The following is a 17,002-nucleotide window of genomic DNA, read 5'->3' as shown; positions in this document are numbered from 1 at the left end:
TCAGAAATGAAAAACACCACTACAGACCTAGAGATATTAAGAAGATAATAAGGGCATATTGTGGGATGCTTGGGTGCCTCATTGGTTGAGCGTCTGCCTTCGGTCAGGATGTGACCCCGGGGTCCTGGGATCAAGTCCTGCATCGGGCTCCTTGCATGGAGCCTGCTTCTCCCTCTGCCTGTGTCTCTGCCTCTCTCTGTGTCTCTCATGAATAAATATAATAAAATCATTAAAAAAAAGTAAGGACATATTATTTGCAACTTTATGCCAATAAATTGAAGAACTGACATGAAATGGTCATATTCCTTGAAACATGTGACCTAGTAAAATGGATGCCAAAGAAAGCGAAAACCTTAATATCCCTATGCCAGTTAAAAAACTTTATAAGATTGATTTATTTTTTGGATAGAGACAGTGTGTGCATGTGCATAAATCAGAGTAGGGGGAGGGGCAGAGGGAGAGAATCGGAAGCAGATTCCCTGCTGAGTGTGGAGCCAGATGTGGGGCTTGATCTCAGACCCTGAGATCATTACTTGGGTGGAAATCACAAGTCCAAGTGCCCCCTAAAAAACATTTGTAATAAAAAAACCTCCAAGGGCGCCAGGGTAGGTCAGTTGGTCAAGCATCTGATTCCTGATTTTGGCTCAGGTCATGATCTCTGGGTTCTGAGATTGAGCCCTGCATCGGGCTCTGTGCTCAGTGAGGGCTCTGCTTAAGGATTTCTTTCCCTCTCCCTCTGTTCCTGTTCTCTCTCTCTCTCTCAAATATATATATATATATATATATATATATATATATATATATATTTTTTTTTTTTTTTTAAAGCCTGCACACCAGAAAAATATCAGGGTCAGATGGTTTCCTAGCAAATTCCGTTACATATTTAAAGAAGAAATAATACCAGTTCTTCAAAAGATGTCTCGGGAAAGAAAGGAGGAGAAAACCTCAGCTCATTTTATGCAGGCCCCATAACCGTAATACCAAAACCTTACAAAGACATTGGCAAGGAAAAGAAGCTAGAGACCAATATCCCTGATGAGTATAGATAAAAACAGTTCTTTAAAAATATGTTAGTTGATTTTGGCTTTAACCATGAAAGATTAGCTGCCAAAGGACTTGCTCTCCTGTTTGTAAACAGAAACTTGGATCATGTATGTGAAACAACTGTTTCTAGGCCTTGTGTCACTGGCGGTGCAGAACTGTGGTCCCTGGGAGAAGGGAAATGTGCAAGGTGACCTTCTCATTTACTTCTGTTTACTCTTGAAAGTTGTTTTCAGGCTGCTGCACAGAAAGGGAACAGAAACTGAACCTGGTGAATCTGAGACAGAGCGTATGGAGCACAGTGCTGGAGAGCAGAGTGTTCCACAGAGATAGAGCCCGCATACCTGCAGAGGGGCCCCATTGAGGCCTTGGCAGAGCGCTGGCCTATTCATGAGTGGGTGAAAGATTCTGGAGCAGGGGAAAGCATCCCCAGGAAGCAATAAGTTGAATCATCCCTGGAGCTCACAGAGGCATGGCTGCTGGGTATTGTTGACCATCACCTGCTGTAGGAACTGGGAACTGAAAATTGGCTCTCTCTTGAGTCCCACATCAGGGTAATGTGGGAACTGAATGTGGGCAAAAGCCTGGGTGCTCAGGACCTGAGGACTCTGCAGGGACCCAATGCAGGAGAAGCATGTTCTGAAGAAGATCCAGCACCTACACTCGCTGTGGGAACTGTGTGCCAGAAGCTGGTGAACGAGGCATAGGAGAAGTTGGGGGAGGAGACCCCTTTCTTCTTTAATGTCCCTCCTTCACTCTGGGCTGAGAAAGATGACATCATGCCAGCCAGCCAAGAAGTATTTACAAGACTCAGTTCCATTATCACAGAGGCCGTAAATTGATAACTGGCACATCTGGCATTCAATAAAAAAAAAAAAAAAAAAAAAAAAAAAAAATCACAGGCATGCAATGAAACAGGAAATATGACCTAGAATTGGGAGAAAAATCTATCATTAGAAGCAGATCAGATTATGAACAACTCAATAAAGAGAAGGGTAAAAGATTTCAAGATAAGTATCATAGAAGGTATAGAAATGGCCAGTAAGCACATGAAAATCTGATTACACTCAATATCATTAGTCATCACAGAATTGCTAATTAAAATTGTAAAGAGATACCTTTGACACTTGCTAGAATGGCTAAAATAAAAGACTAACAGCACTGAATTTTGACCAGGATGTGAGGCACTTGAAGCTTTTATACATTGCTGGTGGGAAGTGTAAAATGATACAACCGTTTTGAAGGACCATGTGGCAGTTGGTAAATACGTATCTGTCATACAACCCAGCAATTCTACTCCTTCATGTTTGCCTGATAGAAATGAAAACAGAGATTCACAAAACATAAGATCATAAGAATGGTCATAGCTGCTTTTCAATCATGAAATCTTGTGAATAACCTAGCTACCTGTGACTGTGTAAGCATATTGTGATGTATTCATAGCTTAGATTAGTATTTCTGCTTGTGAAGAATAAACCACTGTACATGCAACATTATGACTCTGACATATTATGAGCAAAGGAAGCAGAATACAAGCAAGTACAATCTATATGTACTATTTATATGGATTTTAACATCAGGCAGGGATAATCTATGGTGATAGATATCAGAAGGTGTTAACTTGGAGTGAGGGTGAAGAATTACAGAAAAGGGTGATAGAAATGTTCTACATCTTGTTTTTTTGGGGGGGGGGAGGTGGCTACATTCATTCTTTCACTGCCTACAAATTGTATGTCAGTTAAAAAATATGACGCTCCATCCCTGCCTCTCCCCCAAAAGACACCACATCTAGGAGTAGAGGAAAGAACTGGATGTTCTTTTCTTCAGCATTTACTGCCAGGCTATTGCAAGGCTCTGCCTCAGGATGCAAAGGAACAGAATCATGGCATCCGATCTGCAGGAGCTCATAAGCCACTTCTGGGAGGTGAGATTGATGCTCAGACACAGCACTGTAGAGTGGGCATTTAGCTGGCCCCAGGTGTTCTGGCACTCACAGAGGAGGGAATTGGGTGAGGCCTGGAGTTGTCAGGAAGGCTTCATAGATTTGGCAGAGGTTGAGCTGGGCCTGGAAGATTGGGTGGATTTTGAAAAATTGGAGGTAAAGTTGGAAATGCCACAGGAATTTGTAGCTCTGTAGGAACATAATGAGGTACACAACGAAAGGTACTTCTTCCATTGCCCTTGAGCCATTCTCTGGATCCCTCCCCCAAGGCTGACTATGTTTCCAGGTTCCAGTGTACACTTACAGAAATACTCAGTGTGGGACATCTGGGTGGTTTAGTTGGTTGAGCATTTGACCCTTGATTTTGGCTCAAGTCATGATCTCAGGGTCCTGAAATTGAGCCCCAAGTCAAGCTCAGTGGTCAGCATGGAGTCTACTTGTCCCTCTCCCTTTGCTCTGTCCCCTCCCTGCTATCTCTCTGTTATAAATAAAATCTTAAAAAAAAAAAAAAAGAAATAGTGCATCTGTACTCTCCTTGCTCTTGTTCTGTCTTCACAGACTTATTCCATACCCACCCAGAAAGGCATCCATTCTTTTCCATGGTGGTGTTATAGTCCAATGTGTGGATGTAATGGTGTTTTAATCATCTCTCTATTAATGGACGCTCTGATTGTTTCTAGTTTTTCTTATGACAAGGCTCAAATGAATACCCTATGAATAACCCCTTACAAATGTCCCTGTGGAACAGATTTCTTCAAGTGAAGTTGCCTCTCAAATGTTATATACCTTTACAATTTGACCAACAAAGGGGCACCTGGGTGGCTCAATTGGTTAAGCATCCAATTCTTGGTTTTAACTCAGGTCTTGATCTCAGGGTCATGAGTTCGAGCCCTGCAATAGGCTCCAGGCTGGGTGTGGAGCCTACTTAAAAAAAAAGAAAAAAGAAACAATTTGACCAAGAAAAAGTTCTGTTCATATGCACTCAGACCAGACTTGTAAGAGAGTGGCTCTTCACCCACAGTCTCATCAATACTGGGTATTATTCATTTAAAATTTTATTCAATATGTGACAGATTTCTTGTTCTACTGATGTAGTTATTTAATCACCTTTGAGAGTATGTGTGTGTCTATTTTTTGTGCATTTGTTAGCTATTTCTAGTTCCTCTTCTGTGAATTTTCCATTTTTGTATAGGTTGGTCATTCTTTTGTACATGTTCTTTATGTATTAGTGATGTTAGTCTTTTTGTATTGTATGTTAACACATTTTTCAAGTCTCTCATTTTTTTTTTTAAAGATTTTATTATTTGAGAGAGATGGAGAGAGAGAGAGAGAGCGCACAAGTCGGGGTGAGGGGCAGAAGGAGAAGGAGAGGGAGAAGCAGACTCCCTGCTGAGTGGGGAGCCAGATGCAGGGCTCAGTCTCAGAACCCAGGGATCATGACCTGAGCCAAAGGCAGATGCTTTACTGTCTGAGCCACCCAAGCACCCCATATCCGTCATTTTTTTTTTCTTTAACATTATAGTGGTTTTCGCCAGAGTCCTTTCAAACTTTTTATATAATTAGTTTGTTAACCTTATTTATAGTTCTGAGGTTTGTGACTTGCCTGAAGGCCTTTCTCCCATCTGAAAATAACATAATATTCCTCTGTATTTTCTTACAGTATTTTTTATCTTTCCTTTACACATGCATGCATACACACATGCACATACATGTACACATACTCCATTTAGGTCTTTGGAGCTTTAATCATTTGGAAATAGGTTTTCATGGTAAGATACATGGTCTGATTTCCTTTTCTGAAAAATAGGTGCCGTATCGTTTAGACACCATTGGCTGATGGCCCCTTGATTTGAAATGCTGTTGTAATCATAACTATGTGCAGGGTTGATGTGAGCCATTCATCTGTTACATTCATCTTTCTGCATAGTCTCACTGCTAGAACCCTGGGGTCTTAAGTACCGTAGATCTCTTACAAATTTGCTTATCTGGTAGTGCAAGTCCTCTCACACTATTCTTTTTGGAAATTTTATTGGCTGTTTTTATGCATTTGCTCTTTCAGGTGAGCTTAGTGTCAACTTATCAGGTTTCAGAACATGCATGGTATATCCCACTGGGATTTTATTGGCTTTACGTTGAACTCAAAGAATTTTTAAGTGGCAGTCGACAGCATTGTAGTGTTGAGGCTAGATCCAGTGGTACATGCTTGCTTACTGCTCTTCTTTCTCGTCGAGCCACCATCACCTCTGCACTGGGCTGCAGAAGCAGCCCATCAAGTGTCTCGTTGGGACCACTGGCCCCTCTGATCCCGTTTCTCACTGAGACCAGGGCTTTGCCTTAGCAGTTCACAGGGCTGAGAATATCCCCCTCCAGCCCCTCTTCCCGCAGATTTCTCCTCATCTGTGGGTCTTTTCTCAGTTATCATTTCCTCAAGAAAACCTTCCCTGCTAGGTAAACATTCTTTCCCCCATTGCATTTCCCAGCCTTACTTCTTCTGAGTCCAGTTGTAATTTTACATTTGCTTTGGGTTCTCTGAGCACAGGGCTGGGTGTGCTGTTCCCTCATGTCATGCCCTCTGCCTGCCCAGCACCCAGCCTGGAGGCGGTGTTCCTGAATACCAGCTCTTGCCAGTGAGCTTGGGGTTTTCCTCTGTGTCTTCATGTCTCTAAGCAAAACCTTCACAGTATTCCTCATATGGTAGTGGCCAATTTTTGTTAAGCTTATGCCTGTAACCTTTTCTGTTTATTTGGCTGCTGGTGGGAGAAGCTCTTGGTTTCGGGATGTTCTTGTATCTTCCTGCTGAACTCAGGCCTCATTGCTGCACCTCCTTGTTGGCTTCCTCCTCAGGCTGGTTGGTGCCAGATAGTGCAGCAGCCCCAGCCTCCTCTCGGACCCTACAGCCTGCAGAGGAGGCATAGAGGGTGTGTCCCCAGAAGATTTCTGAAGAGCAAGGAGGGGCTTTCTTCTCAGCAGCCCACAGCTAATTTGCTGTCTTCTTTACAGCTCGGATGGGGTCCCAGGCCCGTTGTGGAGTCCCTCCCAGGTGAGGGCAAGCTTTAGCTCTGCAACAATCAGTCAGTTCCAACTTCAGAGTGGTGGGTTCAGCTTCCCCCCAGGCTGACTCCTCTTGTTACCAGGGCTGCCAGGGTGGGGGTGGGTGGGTTGTCACTTTATACAACCCGGATTCTGCTAGAAAGGTGGAGGGACAAACAGGCCCTGGACATCTATCAGAATGATCCTGTGACTTTCCCATCAATCCAGTTTAACACGTTGATAAAGCTACAAGATTTCCTGGCGCAGAGCCATTCTTCTGTTCCTGGAGTAAACTGTACATACTATTCTTTGAACATCGGGTTGTGTTTTGATCTGTGTGGATTTTGTTTTGGATCTTTTGTCCATATTCATGAGTGAGATTGGTCTGTGTCACATGAAGCCTTTTTACTAATGGAAGTTAATAGAGTGGAGAGATTCTGGGATGTGAAGGTCATTCAGTTCCTGGGCCACTGTGGCTGCGTCACTAAGCTCTCTGAGCCTGCTCCTCATTCACACGGTGGGGACAGCCCTGATGAGCTCAGGCTGCCATGCGGAGCGAATAGTGTCCGTGAAGGTGCCTGGTTAATGCTAAAGCTGGCACACTCAGAACTTCGGACACACACCTCCGGCACCATGTTTGTGAGTTTCCTCCATGAGGAGACAGGTTCGGAAAACACAACGGAGATTTCTCTTGGCTTTCTTCATATAAACCATAATCAGAAAACCAGCCTTGTGCGGGAGGAGAGGCCCTGGGAACATGATGGTAAACATTACATTATTGGTGTTCAGATATTAGGTTCCTGCTTTTCATAATATCCTCAGGGTGCAGGGGAAGATTCGATATTTTCTGAGATTCTGCTGTAAAGCGCAAGTTATTGCCGGTACCATCGCCCAATTATTCTGTACTTATTTTACTTAGACTGTAGTAATTGGAAAAAGATTAGATGTCAGGACTTTGTATTTTGTTGATTATATTACCAAAGTCTCTTTAATCGTTTCTTTTATTCCTAGTATTAATCATGAGCTCCTAGCTGTTAGGAGAAGAGCCTAATGGTGGATTCCTAACTTAAAGGAAAGAAATAATTACTTCAGTTTCAGTGGGATTGACTGAGCGTTGATATACTTGTAAATTGAAATGTGTTCTCTAGCCATTCGGGGCACGTGGCTGAGACATCGGGGAGACACAGAAGGTCCTACGGAATTCAGAGGCCCATCTCCTCACCCCCCAGCCCCTGCTGTGCCCTCTACTGCCCTCGGGAGGCTCTGCACCGGGCTCCTGGCTCCTCTGCTCCTGGCCGGCCCTAGTCCTCTGTGACCTTCCCACCTGTAGGTCTTTGTGAAGGCAGCAGTGACTTGTACTAGTCCACCTTGAAGACCGTGTTGTCCTTGATGTGTATAAGTAACCTGGCTACACCCTTGATCAGTGCTGTGTGAGCACACACTTATCTCCATTAAATAATCTCTTTCAAAAGCAGTCCTGAGCAGAGCTCCTCCTATTCATAGGCAATGAATGGGGAGAGTGAGGCAGGATGCAGGAAAGAAGGGAGCCCTGGGAGGGCGGTGGAGGTGGGGACAGGTGGTGGTGGTGGTGGCAGAGGGAGAGAAATGGTGAGAGGGAACAAGGGAGGGGGTGTGTGGAGGGGAGCCCCCGCTTTGGGCTGCACTGCTTCCTGGAGGGAGGTGTGTGGCACCTCACCTGTCTCAGGGTGGCTCTGGGGACACTTGTCATGCATTTAGCAGAGGTGCACTCTGTATGGCTTAAATGTAGGCAGGTGACAAAGTGGAGGTAACTCCTTGTCTCGTATGTTGTGAACAATCAGTATCAGAAATCTTTATCACTTAGGTTCATTCTGGTTTCACTCCTGGGGCCCCCTCCTGCCAGGAACACTGATGAGATATGTCAAAGCCCCATGGGGAGTCTGCTAACCGTTTGTAAACCCTGTTTTCTTTGTCTTCTTTGTTGCCAACAGAGGAATTACGCAAGTTGAGCTGGTCCGGAATTCCTAAGCCTGTTCGTCCCATCACCTGGAAGCTTCTCTCAGTAAGTCTCTGCGGGCCTGCTCATCAGCTTGGCTTGGCCTGGAGTGTGGCCCGTCAGCCGTGGCCCAGACAGGCACCCGGTTTTTGCGGCAGTGAGCAGGGCCTTTGCCTGAGCTAAGGTGACATTTTCCATCCTTTGCTTAATTTCAAGCTTGGTTTGACAAGGCTGGCAGAGAATGAGGAGAAGTAATTATTTATGACAGCTGTATTCTTTTTCTCCGATTTTATTATTCTAAAAATCTTTGTAATATTTTCAAACCTGTGATAAAGTATCCAGCATAGACTATTTCAGTGCTTAAGAATCCATCACAGCAAAATATGTTTGACCAATTTCTTTCTTTTTTTTTAATGTACTTTAGTAGCCATGTTAGGGGGAGAAGTTGGTGCTAAAAGTATCTGTGAAAAAAAAAAAAAAAAAGTATCTGTGATTCTGTGATGGAGGCTGCGGTTCTGGGTTCCTCCTCCCTGAACTGCCCACTGCGGAGACTCCTGGAGGGGGTCGGGTGGGCAGGTGGGGCGGCTGTAGCACACTCCCTGGTACTTCCCTCGGGTTGGTATCAGAAGTGAGTTTGGTCCTGCTCAAAACTTTGGGGTAGTTTGTAGACCGTCTTCTCCTTTATCCCTTTTTAAATTATTTTTGTTGCTAAATCAGTAAAGAACTTTAAGTGTTCACTCTAAATTGAGTCTGACTTTCAGTATTTAAAAGACTGTTTCTTACTAATGAGTCTTAATAAATTTGTAGCTTAGTACCTCGTAATCCTAAATGCAGATGCCGTTCTCAACAGTGAATATTTATAGATTAAATATTCTCTTGCAATTAAAATTAGACCTGCTACAATTGCTTATATTTCTGTTTGGTGTCTGTTATTTTAAGCATTTGTATCTACATTTCCAAATGTCCTCTAGGATAGGTTACAAGCTTTTTAGATGGAACTGTAGGACGTTCTGACGAAAATACGTTTAAGACCTTCTAGTGCAGTTTTGTATTTGTTAAGGCTGTGCTGCCTCTGGGTGGAGAGCCCTCCTGAGTTGTTTCACCCTGTTCCTTTCCTTTGGTTCTTGGTCTGTGTCCGTCGTAGCTGAGCTACCCTGTGTGTGCTGCACAGGGCCCGGCTTGGCAGGCATGTGACCTGGGCTTCAGTGGGCAGAGGAGTAGAACGGGGAGGAGGCAGGGGCTCCACTTTGTTGGTTTGAATGGGAAGGAGGGTGTAGGTGGGTAGAGTCTGTAACCAGGAATGTTGGGGATGCGAAGGAAAGATCATCCAGGCTTCTCAGGTACACGTACTTGCGTGACCCGTTAACTGACCACAGGGACTCCTTGCCCAGACACAGAGATGAATGAGGTCCTTGCCCTCCCCATCAGGAGGAACTGGGTCAGGTCATCCTGCTCAGTGGGATGCATGGGGTGCAGGGGAGGGCAGGGCAGCAGCAGAGCAGCGGCGTGCGATGCCGAGGACGGACAGCCCCTTCCCAGGGTTGGCAGGTGCTACAGGTAGGAGGCTGGGGACTGGGAAGGTCAGAGGTGAACTTGGTGGTTCTGGACCCCGTTAGTATAGGAGTGGATTGATAGATGAGTTAAAAAAAAAGTGTTGGCATCAGTGAGCAAAGCCTGTCTGTCTAGAGTGGGGGAGAGCACTTAGGAGGGGAGGGGTGGTTTCAGGGCAGGGTGCCTACCCCTGTGGATGGCAGGCCAGGCTCCTTGGTGAAGGTGGGATGCTTCTGGAGCATCTTGAAGGGTGTGTCAGTGTCCTCAGGTCGGGGAGATGGGGAGGGTGTATGGCCTGGGGGATGCAGCTGGGGTTGGAGGGAGAGCTGGTTCCCCAGGAATGGCAGGTGTACTGCTTGGATTAGGGAGGGGTGGGGAGCCAGGGGTAGCTGGGGACCAGGAGCAGGCCAGCACCTGCAGGAGTTGAGTGAGGTGGACAGGGGGATGGGGATGGGATGGCTGTTTCTGGAGCAGGAAGGCCGGAGTCTCTTGACAGGTCTCTTGGCTAGTGCCTTTATTCATTTGATCAGTATTTCTTGAGCAATTTTCTGTGTCTCTGGCACTGTGTCTGGTGCTGGGAGATAAGAAGGGAAGTGGATCAAGTCTCTGTCCCTCATGGGGCCTGCAGAAAACAGAGGGGGTCCCTGCCTTCCTTGGTCTCCCCCAGGACAGACTGGGATTTCATCCATTCTCTCAGGAGTCAAGATCCCCAGGGAACTGCTCACCTTGTGTCTCTTCCTGTCCTTTTTTGCTCGTTTCACAGTATCTGTTGAGTGCTTGCTGTGTGCCGGGCTGTGCACGTGCGAGAGATCCCTGCAGAAGTGGTGGTCTCTGGCTGCCGAGCTGCAGGAGCAATTAGGTCGGTATCACAACCAGGGCCTGGCAGGAGGTGGAAGAGTGTGCCTGTTGAAAGGAGGGGGTGCACAGCCAGGACAGAAAACTGGGCAGGGGAGGAGGGGCTAGAGGCTGCAGGAGCGGGGGTGGGTGGGACTCGGCCTGCTGTAGTGGGACACTGGTTGGTTCTTTGGGGCTGGACTCCCCATTCAGGGGACACATGCTCCTCGTTTCTTCACCATGCTCTGGGCTGGAGTAGTAGTCTTACCCCAGCCTTCAGGTGCCCCCAGACAGCCTGGAGAGACAGGCTTGTGCACATTCTGCACGGTGCTCTATGCCCTGGAGGTAAGATGGGCTCTGGGCATCCAGGGGAAGGGAACCACCAGGTTGAGGGGTACTAGTCAAACATGGGCATGGCCGGTGGGGGGTGGGGGAGGGAAAGGAGGTCAGAATTGAGGGGCCATCATCTCCTATCCCCTAAACATTGACCCAGGAGCTGCCTTGTGAGCCTCACCTTGCCTCCTGGTTACTCCCAAGGAGACAGCTGAAGCATGTTTTCTGTAGCGGAAGAGTTGGCGAGCACCGTGAAGGATGCTAATCATTTATTTCTGGCTCAGCGAGTGTTTCCCTTGCATCTGCCCTCGGCCACCAGGCCCTTTGCGAGTGCTGGGTCACAGAGGAATCTTGGAACATGGTGGGGAGAAAACCCAGCAGGCATGTCAGGGCCATGGGGGTGTGGAGAAGGGTCCCCCAAGTGAAGGCCACCTCCCTGAATCCCAGGCTTCACATTCCACTCTCCTGGGAAGCTTTTGCAGATCCTGGGGTCTGGGCCCACAGAGCAGATTGGAGCCTTGGGGTGGACTGAGGCATCGGGGTTTGTACCAATTCCAGCCAACGCTAGGCTGAGAAAGGGTGAGGGTAGCAAGGACGTGATGGCTTTGGGCTTTGGGCTGCCTCTTGACCTGTGTTTTTTTCATCTTGGGTGCACGTTAGTGGTGCCTGGGAAACTAGGTGTCTGGAGTCCACAGGGATTCTCACATGTGGCCAGGTTGAGTTCCACGTGGGACAGCAGGGCATGCACGGACCAGCCGGGAGACAGGACCCACTGGAAGCAGCATGCCTGGGCTGAGGTGCCTGGGCTTGACCGAGAGGGTAGTGCCCCGGAGGCTCAATGGCATGGGTGAGGCTGACTCCGGCCCCGCCTGTCGCTTCCGGGACCCTGAACCCAGGGACCGAGGAGAATCTGTCATTTGTCCTGTTGAAGAAGACAACTAAAGCTGCACTTGAATATGAATCTACTTCAAGACCTGGCAAACTAATGACTTCTTCCCCCAGTATGTTAACGATTTGTCATTAACGTGATCCTGGTGGTCTGTTGAAGAGCCCTATTCTTAATGGATGAGTAAGAAATGCTCCTTTAATGAAGAAAGATGGGAAACTTGGCTCCTGTCATTTACGGAGGACTAACATATACTCTAGTCTAGGACATATCGTTAAACCACCATTAATGCTGTTTAACATTTAAATTCCATGCAAGCATGGCAGTAATTTTTTAAAAATTAGCACTGTAGAAAATCGTATTTTTGGCCCACTTAGTAATAACTATTTCAGAAACATTGAACAAAAACTAATTAAACATTGAACATTTATGCTACTGAGCAGAATGGTTACAAGTGATAAGTGAGGTGCTGGCGTCACCCTGTCTTCTTGAGGTGTGTCAAGGTAGGTTCGCACGTAAACCCGCGGGAGGGAGCCACTTGATGCGTGTGTCACTGGGACAATTTTATATAAGTATATGCAGGTATTATTGTTTTACGTTTATGATTAGTGTTTTTATAGCATGCTAATACGGCAATTAAGTTTTCTGTAGTTCTGTCATTTAAAATTCATTGCATACTTGAATATATTTCGTTTGCATAATTTCCAGTCTGGTTTAATTATCTGAAGGCCCCAACTTGCATATGTGTGTTTTCCTTTAGGAATGGGAGTGTCAGGAGTGTGTTGGGAGGGGGGGAGGCTTTTTATTGCCTGGTTCCCATTATGGCGTGCTGCCTTTTAGAATTTCTCTTTTAAGAAGTGAAGTTAAAATCTGGGAGTAGGGGAATGTGTGAATCCTCGTTCACGGTCAGTAAGAGCCCTTCAGTGGCTTGGGGTGGGATTGATGGACGGCAGCCCATGAGGCTCCCTGGTTGCCCCACTGGGCCGGATCGACGGTGGGCCCCGGGCTGGCACACGGGGCCTCCCTGTTGGCTGCTGCACATGTCCACGCTCCTCACCGCATGTGCTCTGGCCTCGCCGAGGCAGCCTGGACACGCTGCCTGGTGCACTCGATGTAGTTGGGTGACTTTTCTTAGGGCGTCTGCCCTGTTTCTCTTCCCCACCTTGTTCTCCAACACTGGTGCCCACCCCAAACCAGTCCTAACCAAGCCCAGAACCGGATGCTTACCGGTGCTTACTTGTCACGCGGCAGCGCAGACCCCCAGGGCCGTGGCCCTCCTCGGGGTATGGTAGTATCGCTGCACGTCCCGTTGGCACATTCATTGTGCAGCAGGTCTGCGTCGGGCGTCTGTGGTGTGCCCGCAGCACTCTGGGAGAGGAGCAGCTGTGAGCATAGCGTGGGGACGCCCGCCCTGTGGAGCTTGCGGTCCTGGTCCTGGGGTCGCCTAGAGCAGGTGCCTGGGTGGCAGGAGTGCAGGGGCCTGGGGGAGGCGCGCTGCCAGCTGCTGCACCCCTGGAGGAGACGTGCGCCGAGGGCAGCGCGTGTGCCCGTGCCTTGCGCTGCAGGTTGCTGAGTGCCAGCCACGAAGCGCACGAGCCCTGGCACAGGCAGTGGGCAGGCCTGATGCTGCGGGGGCAGACGCTCAGGAGACAGCATGGTGCTGAGGACACTGCCGCAGGCCCTCGAGCACAGACCCGAAGAGCTTGGGGGCCGGCCCCACTGCTGGGGTCAGGCGCTGGCCCCGCTGCCCCGCTGCTCCGCTCCTGCATCTGGCCCGGGGCGGTGTTTGCTGAGCCTGTGTGGAGGCCAGAGCCTCAGGCCCAGGGAGTTTGCAGAGGCCCTGAACCTGAGAGCCAGGGGCCGGCAGCCGTGCGGGGAGGGTGTCCGCCTCTGTGCAGGGGCGTGATAGAAGCCTTGGCAGCTGCTGGAGCTCAGTGCGGGGCTGCGCTCAGCATCTCTACCTCCCGGTGTTGAGCCCAGGGTCTGAGCGTCTAAGGGTCCGATGGCCCAGGACATGCGTGGAGCTCAGGGAACAGTGTGTGTGGTGTAGTGTGGTGTAGTGTGGTGTAGTGTGGTGTGGTGTGTAGATGACTCCACAGGGCAGGGTCATGTTGCCTAAGTGTCTGTGACTTGAGCAGGTGCCTCTGCAGAGGGCGCGGAGGCAGCGGGCCTGAGCTCTGGCTGCAGCGTGCCCTCAGGCCCTGTAACCCTGGGCACCTTAACGAAACTCCTGAGCCTTTTCCTCTTCTGTGAACAGAATGACGTCAGCTTGTCCACAAAGCACGGTTGGAGGTGCTGCTGTCCGTAGCTCATGCCTGGTGAGCAGCCGGCCCTTCACCTACTCAGCCTGTGGCCATAGCCGCGTCAGGACAAGTGTTTTTTTTCTCTGGAGATGTTGGGGTCTGGAGGTAGCAGTAAAGTCAGAGGCACTGGTGGATCCTCCTGGTCCCTAGGTGGGTTGTCTCCGAAGCTGTCACTGTCGTGATGAGACCAGGTCCTCCGTCAGGTGTGACCAGCGCCTGGAGTGGTAGCCCCCCAGCAGGGACAGGGCCGGGTTCCCCACAGGGAGGGCGCCCCGCCCCGTGTTGGGTGCTGCACCGGATATTCCGGGTGGTGCTGGCTGCAGAGGCCTGCTGGTGGATGTGCTCGGGCGGGGGACTCATGGAGCCCGCACAGCAGGCGGAAGGCACTCGGACACGTACACTCAGAGGGCTGGTTCTTGTTTTTGTCGCTGTTGTAATTAATGAGAATCGATCTGCCCTTCGGGAGATTAGCAATCTCTCATCTGATCAGAAGATAGAGGCGAATTCCCAGTGGTAGGAGCTCCGACTGGCTGAGCTGTGAGTGTGAGTCAGCTGGACCCTCCAATGCGTGTGTCCCTTTCTCACCTCTTCTGATGAACTGAACACGTGTCAGGGCAGGTGCTCCTCAGGGGGGCCTGTCCTCAGTGCTGGTGACACCCGTGACCCGGGTTGGCCCCTTCCTGGCGGGGATGCTTGGGAATAAGGCATCAGGAGCCTTCACTATATCTAGTTTCTCCTTGAATGAATAGTTGACTTGTGGGGATTTTACGTCAGGAAGGAATCAGTTGTGGCTCACTGCCATGCACCTTAGCATGCTGGACCATGAGAAAGAGAGTCCCAGCCTTCAGAGATAGGGGGAAGGTAGGTATAAATACACGCATGTATGGACACACATGATTGGAGACCTTCAGGATCAGTGTTGAAGAGCCTGGTTGGCAAACTTTCTGGAAAGAACTAGCTAGCAGGGTCTCAGTGGGTCACACGGTGTGCTTTGTGCCTGCTCAGCTGTGCCCAGTGGAACAGAAGCAGCCCCACGCAGTTAGCACACGAGTCGGCGTGGCCAAGGTGTAGCCAAGTGTTACTCCCAGCGATGTGTGGCAGGCTGGCGTGTGCTGGGCTAACCACAGCTGGGGTCCAGGCATGGTTTTAAGGTGAAATGCGTGGGCACGGAATGTTGGATAAAGGACATTTTCTTACAAAGGATACGAGAAGGACTAATCATAAAAGATTAATTAAAGACGCTCCATTAAAGTTAGGAACTTGTCTTCATCAAAAGACATCATTAATGGGGAGAAAAGGCAAGGCAAGCGGGGAAGAGGAGATGCTCACAGAGGACTCAGATGCAGATGAGCCGGGGAGAGGGAGGTGACCTCAGGGAAAACGGGGCTACACTTGTACACACATTAGGCACTGGCATGCACTTCCGTGGGAGGGTCATCACTTTGGAAAATTCTGCAGCAGGGCCTGTGAAAGGGAAGCGCGGCCAGGGGTCCTCCTTCTTGGTACATATCTAACAAGATGCGTATATGTGCCACGATGGACAGGAACAGGAGTGTTTATAACAGAGAGCGGGAGCAGCCCAAATGTCAACAGTAGAATGGATTTTGTACATGGGAACAGGCAGCAGTGAAAATCGGCTACTCTTAACATGTTACAGAATTGAATGAATTTTTCAAATGTCATGTTGAGTTTAAGCAGCCAGACAGAAAAGATGATTCCCTTTATACAAAATTCAGAACTAGACAAAATTTACCCCAGTGTTAGCAGTCAGGGACTTAGGTGCAGGGAGGAGGTGAAGGACAGTGATTGGGGGGCTCCTAGGGGGCCTCAAATGGGTCAGTTTGTGATAATATCTCACACTTTATTTATTTATTTATTTATTTATTTATTTATTTATTTATCTCACACTTTTTAGATGAGCGCGTGCACATATACATTCTGTTTCAATATTTATTAAGAAGCTTAACTGGTATGACCCCAGTTTGTTAAAGCAAATGTATGCGAGAGTGTAATCGATAATAGAATAGATGTTCATAGAAATGCCTCAAGGAAGATAAAGAACAGATGTGCTCATACATCTGGAAAGATGTGGCTGGGTTCAGACCCATCTCATCGTCAAGGCTGGCTGCTCTCTGAGCTCAGCGCTCCATCAACTCAGATCTTCACGGTGGATCTGCAGCCCACGGTTCTCCATGTGATCAGGGTGGCTGACACAGCTCCAGTCTCTGCATATTCTCTTTTATTATTATTATTATTGTTAAAATATTTATTATTTGAGAGAGAGAGAGAGAGAGAGAGAATGGGTACGTGAGCTGGTGGGAGGGCAGAGGGAGAGGGAGAGAGAGAATCTTAAGGAGGCTCTCTGCTGAGTGCAGAGCCCGACCTGGGGCTCAATCCCAGGACCCTGAGATCATGACCTGAGCCTAAATCAAGAGTCAGACGCCTAACCAACTGAGCCACCCAGGTGCACTTCTGGACATTCTCTTTGATTCACAGGCAGCTGCAAAGAAAAGTGGTGGGCCTGGCTTTTGTGCCAGCATTGGGTCTCCTCTCTACCTCTGAGCCTGTCAGTCCCTGTGGCCAAGGAGATGGCCCATCAAGAACTGTCCTGAAGGAAGGGGATTATGGGTTGAGAACAGGGACACGTGGTTCCCAGAGGATCTTCAAGGCTCCGTTTGAACAAGGGAGCCATAGGTGTTTAGCAGCAAACACAGTGATGCTACTACAGAGGTGGGAGCATTTTATTTTATTTAAGATTTTATTTATTTATTTATTTGAGAGAGAGAGGAGCAGAGGGAGAGGGACAAGCACATTCTGTGCTGAGCATGGAGCCCGATATGGGGTTTGATCCCAGGACCCTGAGATCATGACCTGAGCTGAAATCAAGGATCGGATGCTTAACCAACTGAGCCACCCAGGCGCCCCAGACACGAGAGCATTTTAAAAGGCAGAAAGTACCATATAGGATATATTTGTTCATCCATTCACATGCTTCATCATACATGGATTCACTTAATAAAAATTTGGCTGCCATGTGGCTGGCCCAGTGAGGGGCTGGCCCCGAGGAAGTCACGTGCCAGGTGCTACTGGGGCTCTGAGTGACCAGC

The 17,002-nt window shown here is 48.6% G+C and overlaps 1 protein-coding gene across 4 annotated transcripts in view; it reads left to right on the top strand.

The window, feature by feature from the left end:
• Positions 1-17,002, top strand: part of TBC1D22A (TBC1 domain family member 22A) — a 334,217-nt gene that overhangs the window by 83,057 nt on the left and 234,158 nt on the right. For all 4 annotated transcript variants that reach the window (XM_025456242.3, XM_025456232.3, XM_025456222.3 and 1 more), the window contains exon 5: positions 7,984-8,054. In XM_025456242.3, coding sequence (XP_025312027.1) covers positions 7,984-8,054 — 71 coding nt within the window. The remainder of the gene's footprint in view (positions 1-7,983; positions 8,055-17,002) is intronic.

The sequence above is a fragment of the Canis lupus genome, chromosome 10, assembly GCF_003254725.2.
Source record: "Canis lupus dingo isolate Sandy chromosome 10, ASM325472v2, whole genome shotgun sequence".
Taxonomy (NCBI): Eukaryota; Metazoa; Chordata; class Mammalia; order Carnivora; family Canidae; genus Canis; species Canis lupus.
The sequence above is the reverse complement of the archived record's forward strand: the minus strand, read 5'-3'. Positions and strand labels throughout refer to the sequence as shown.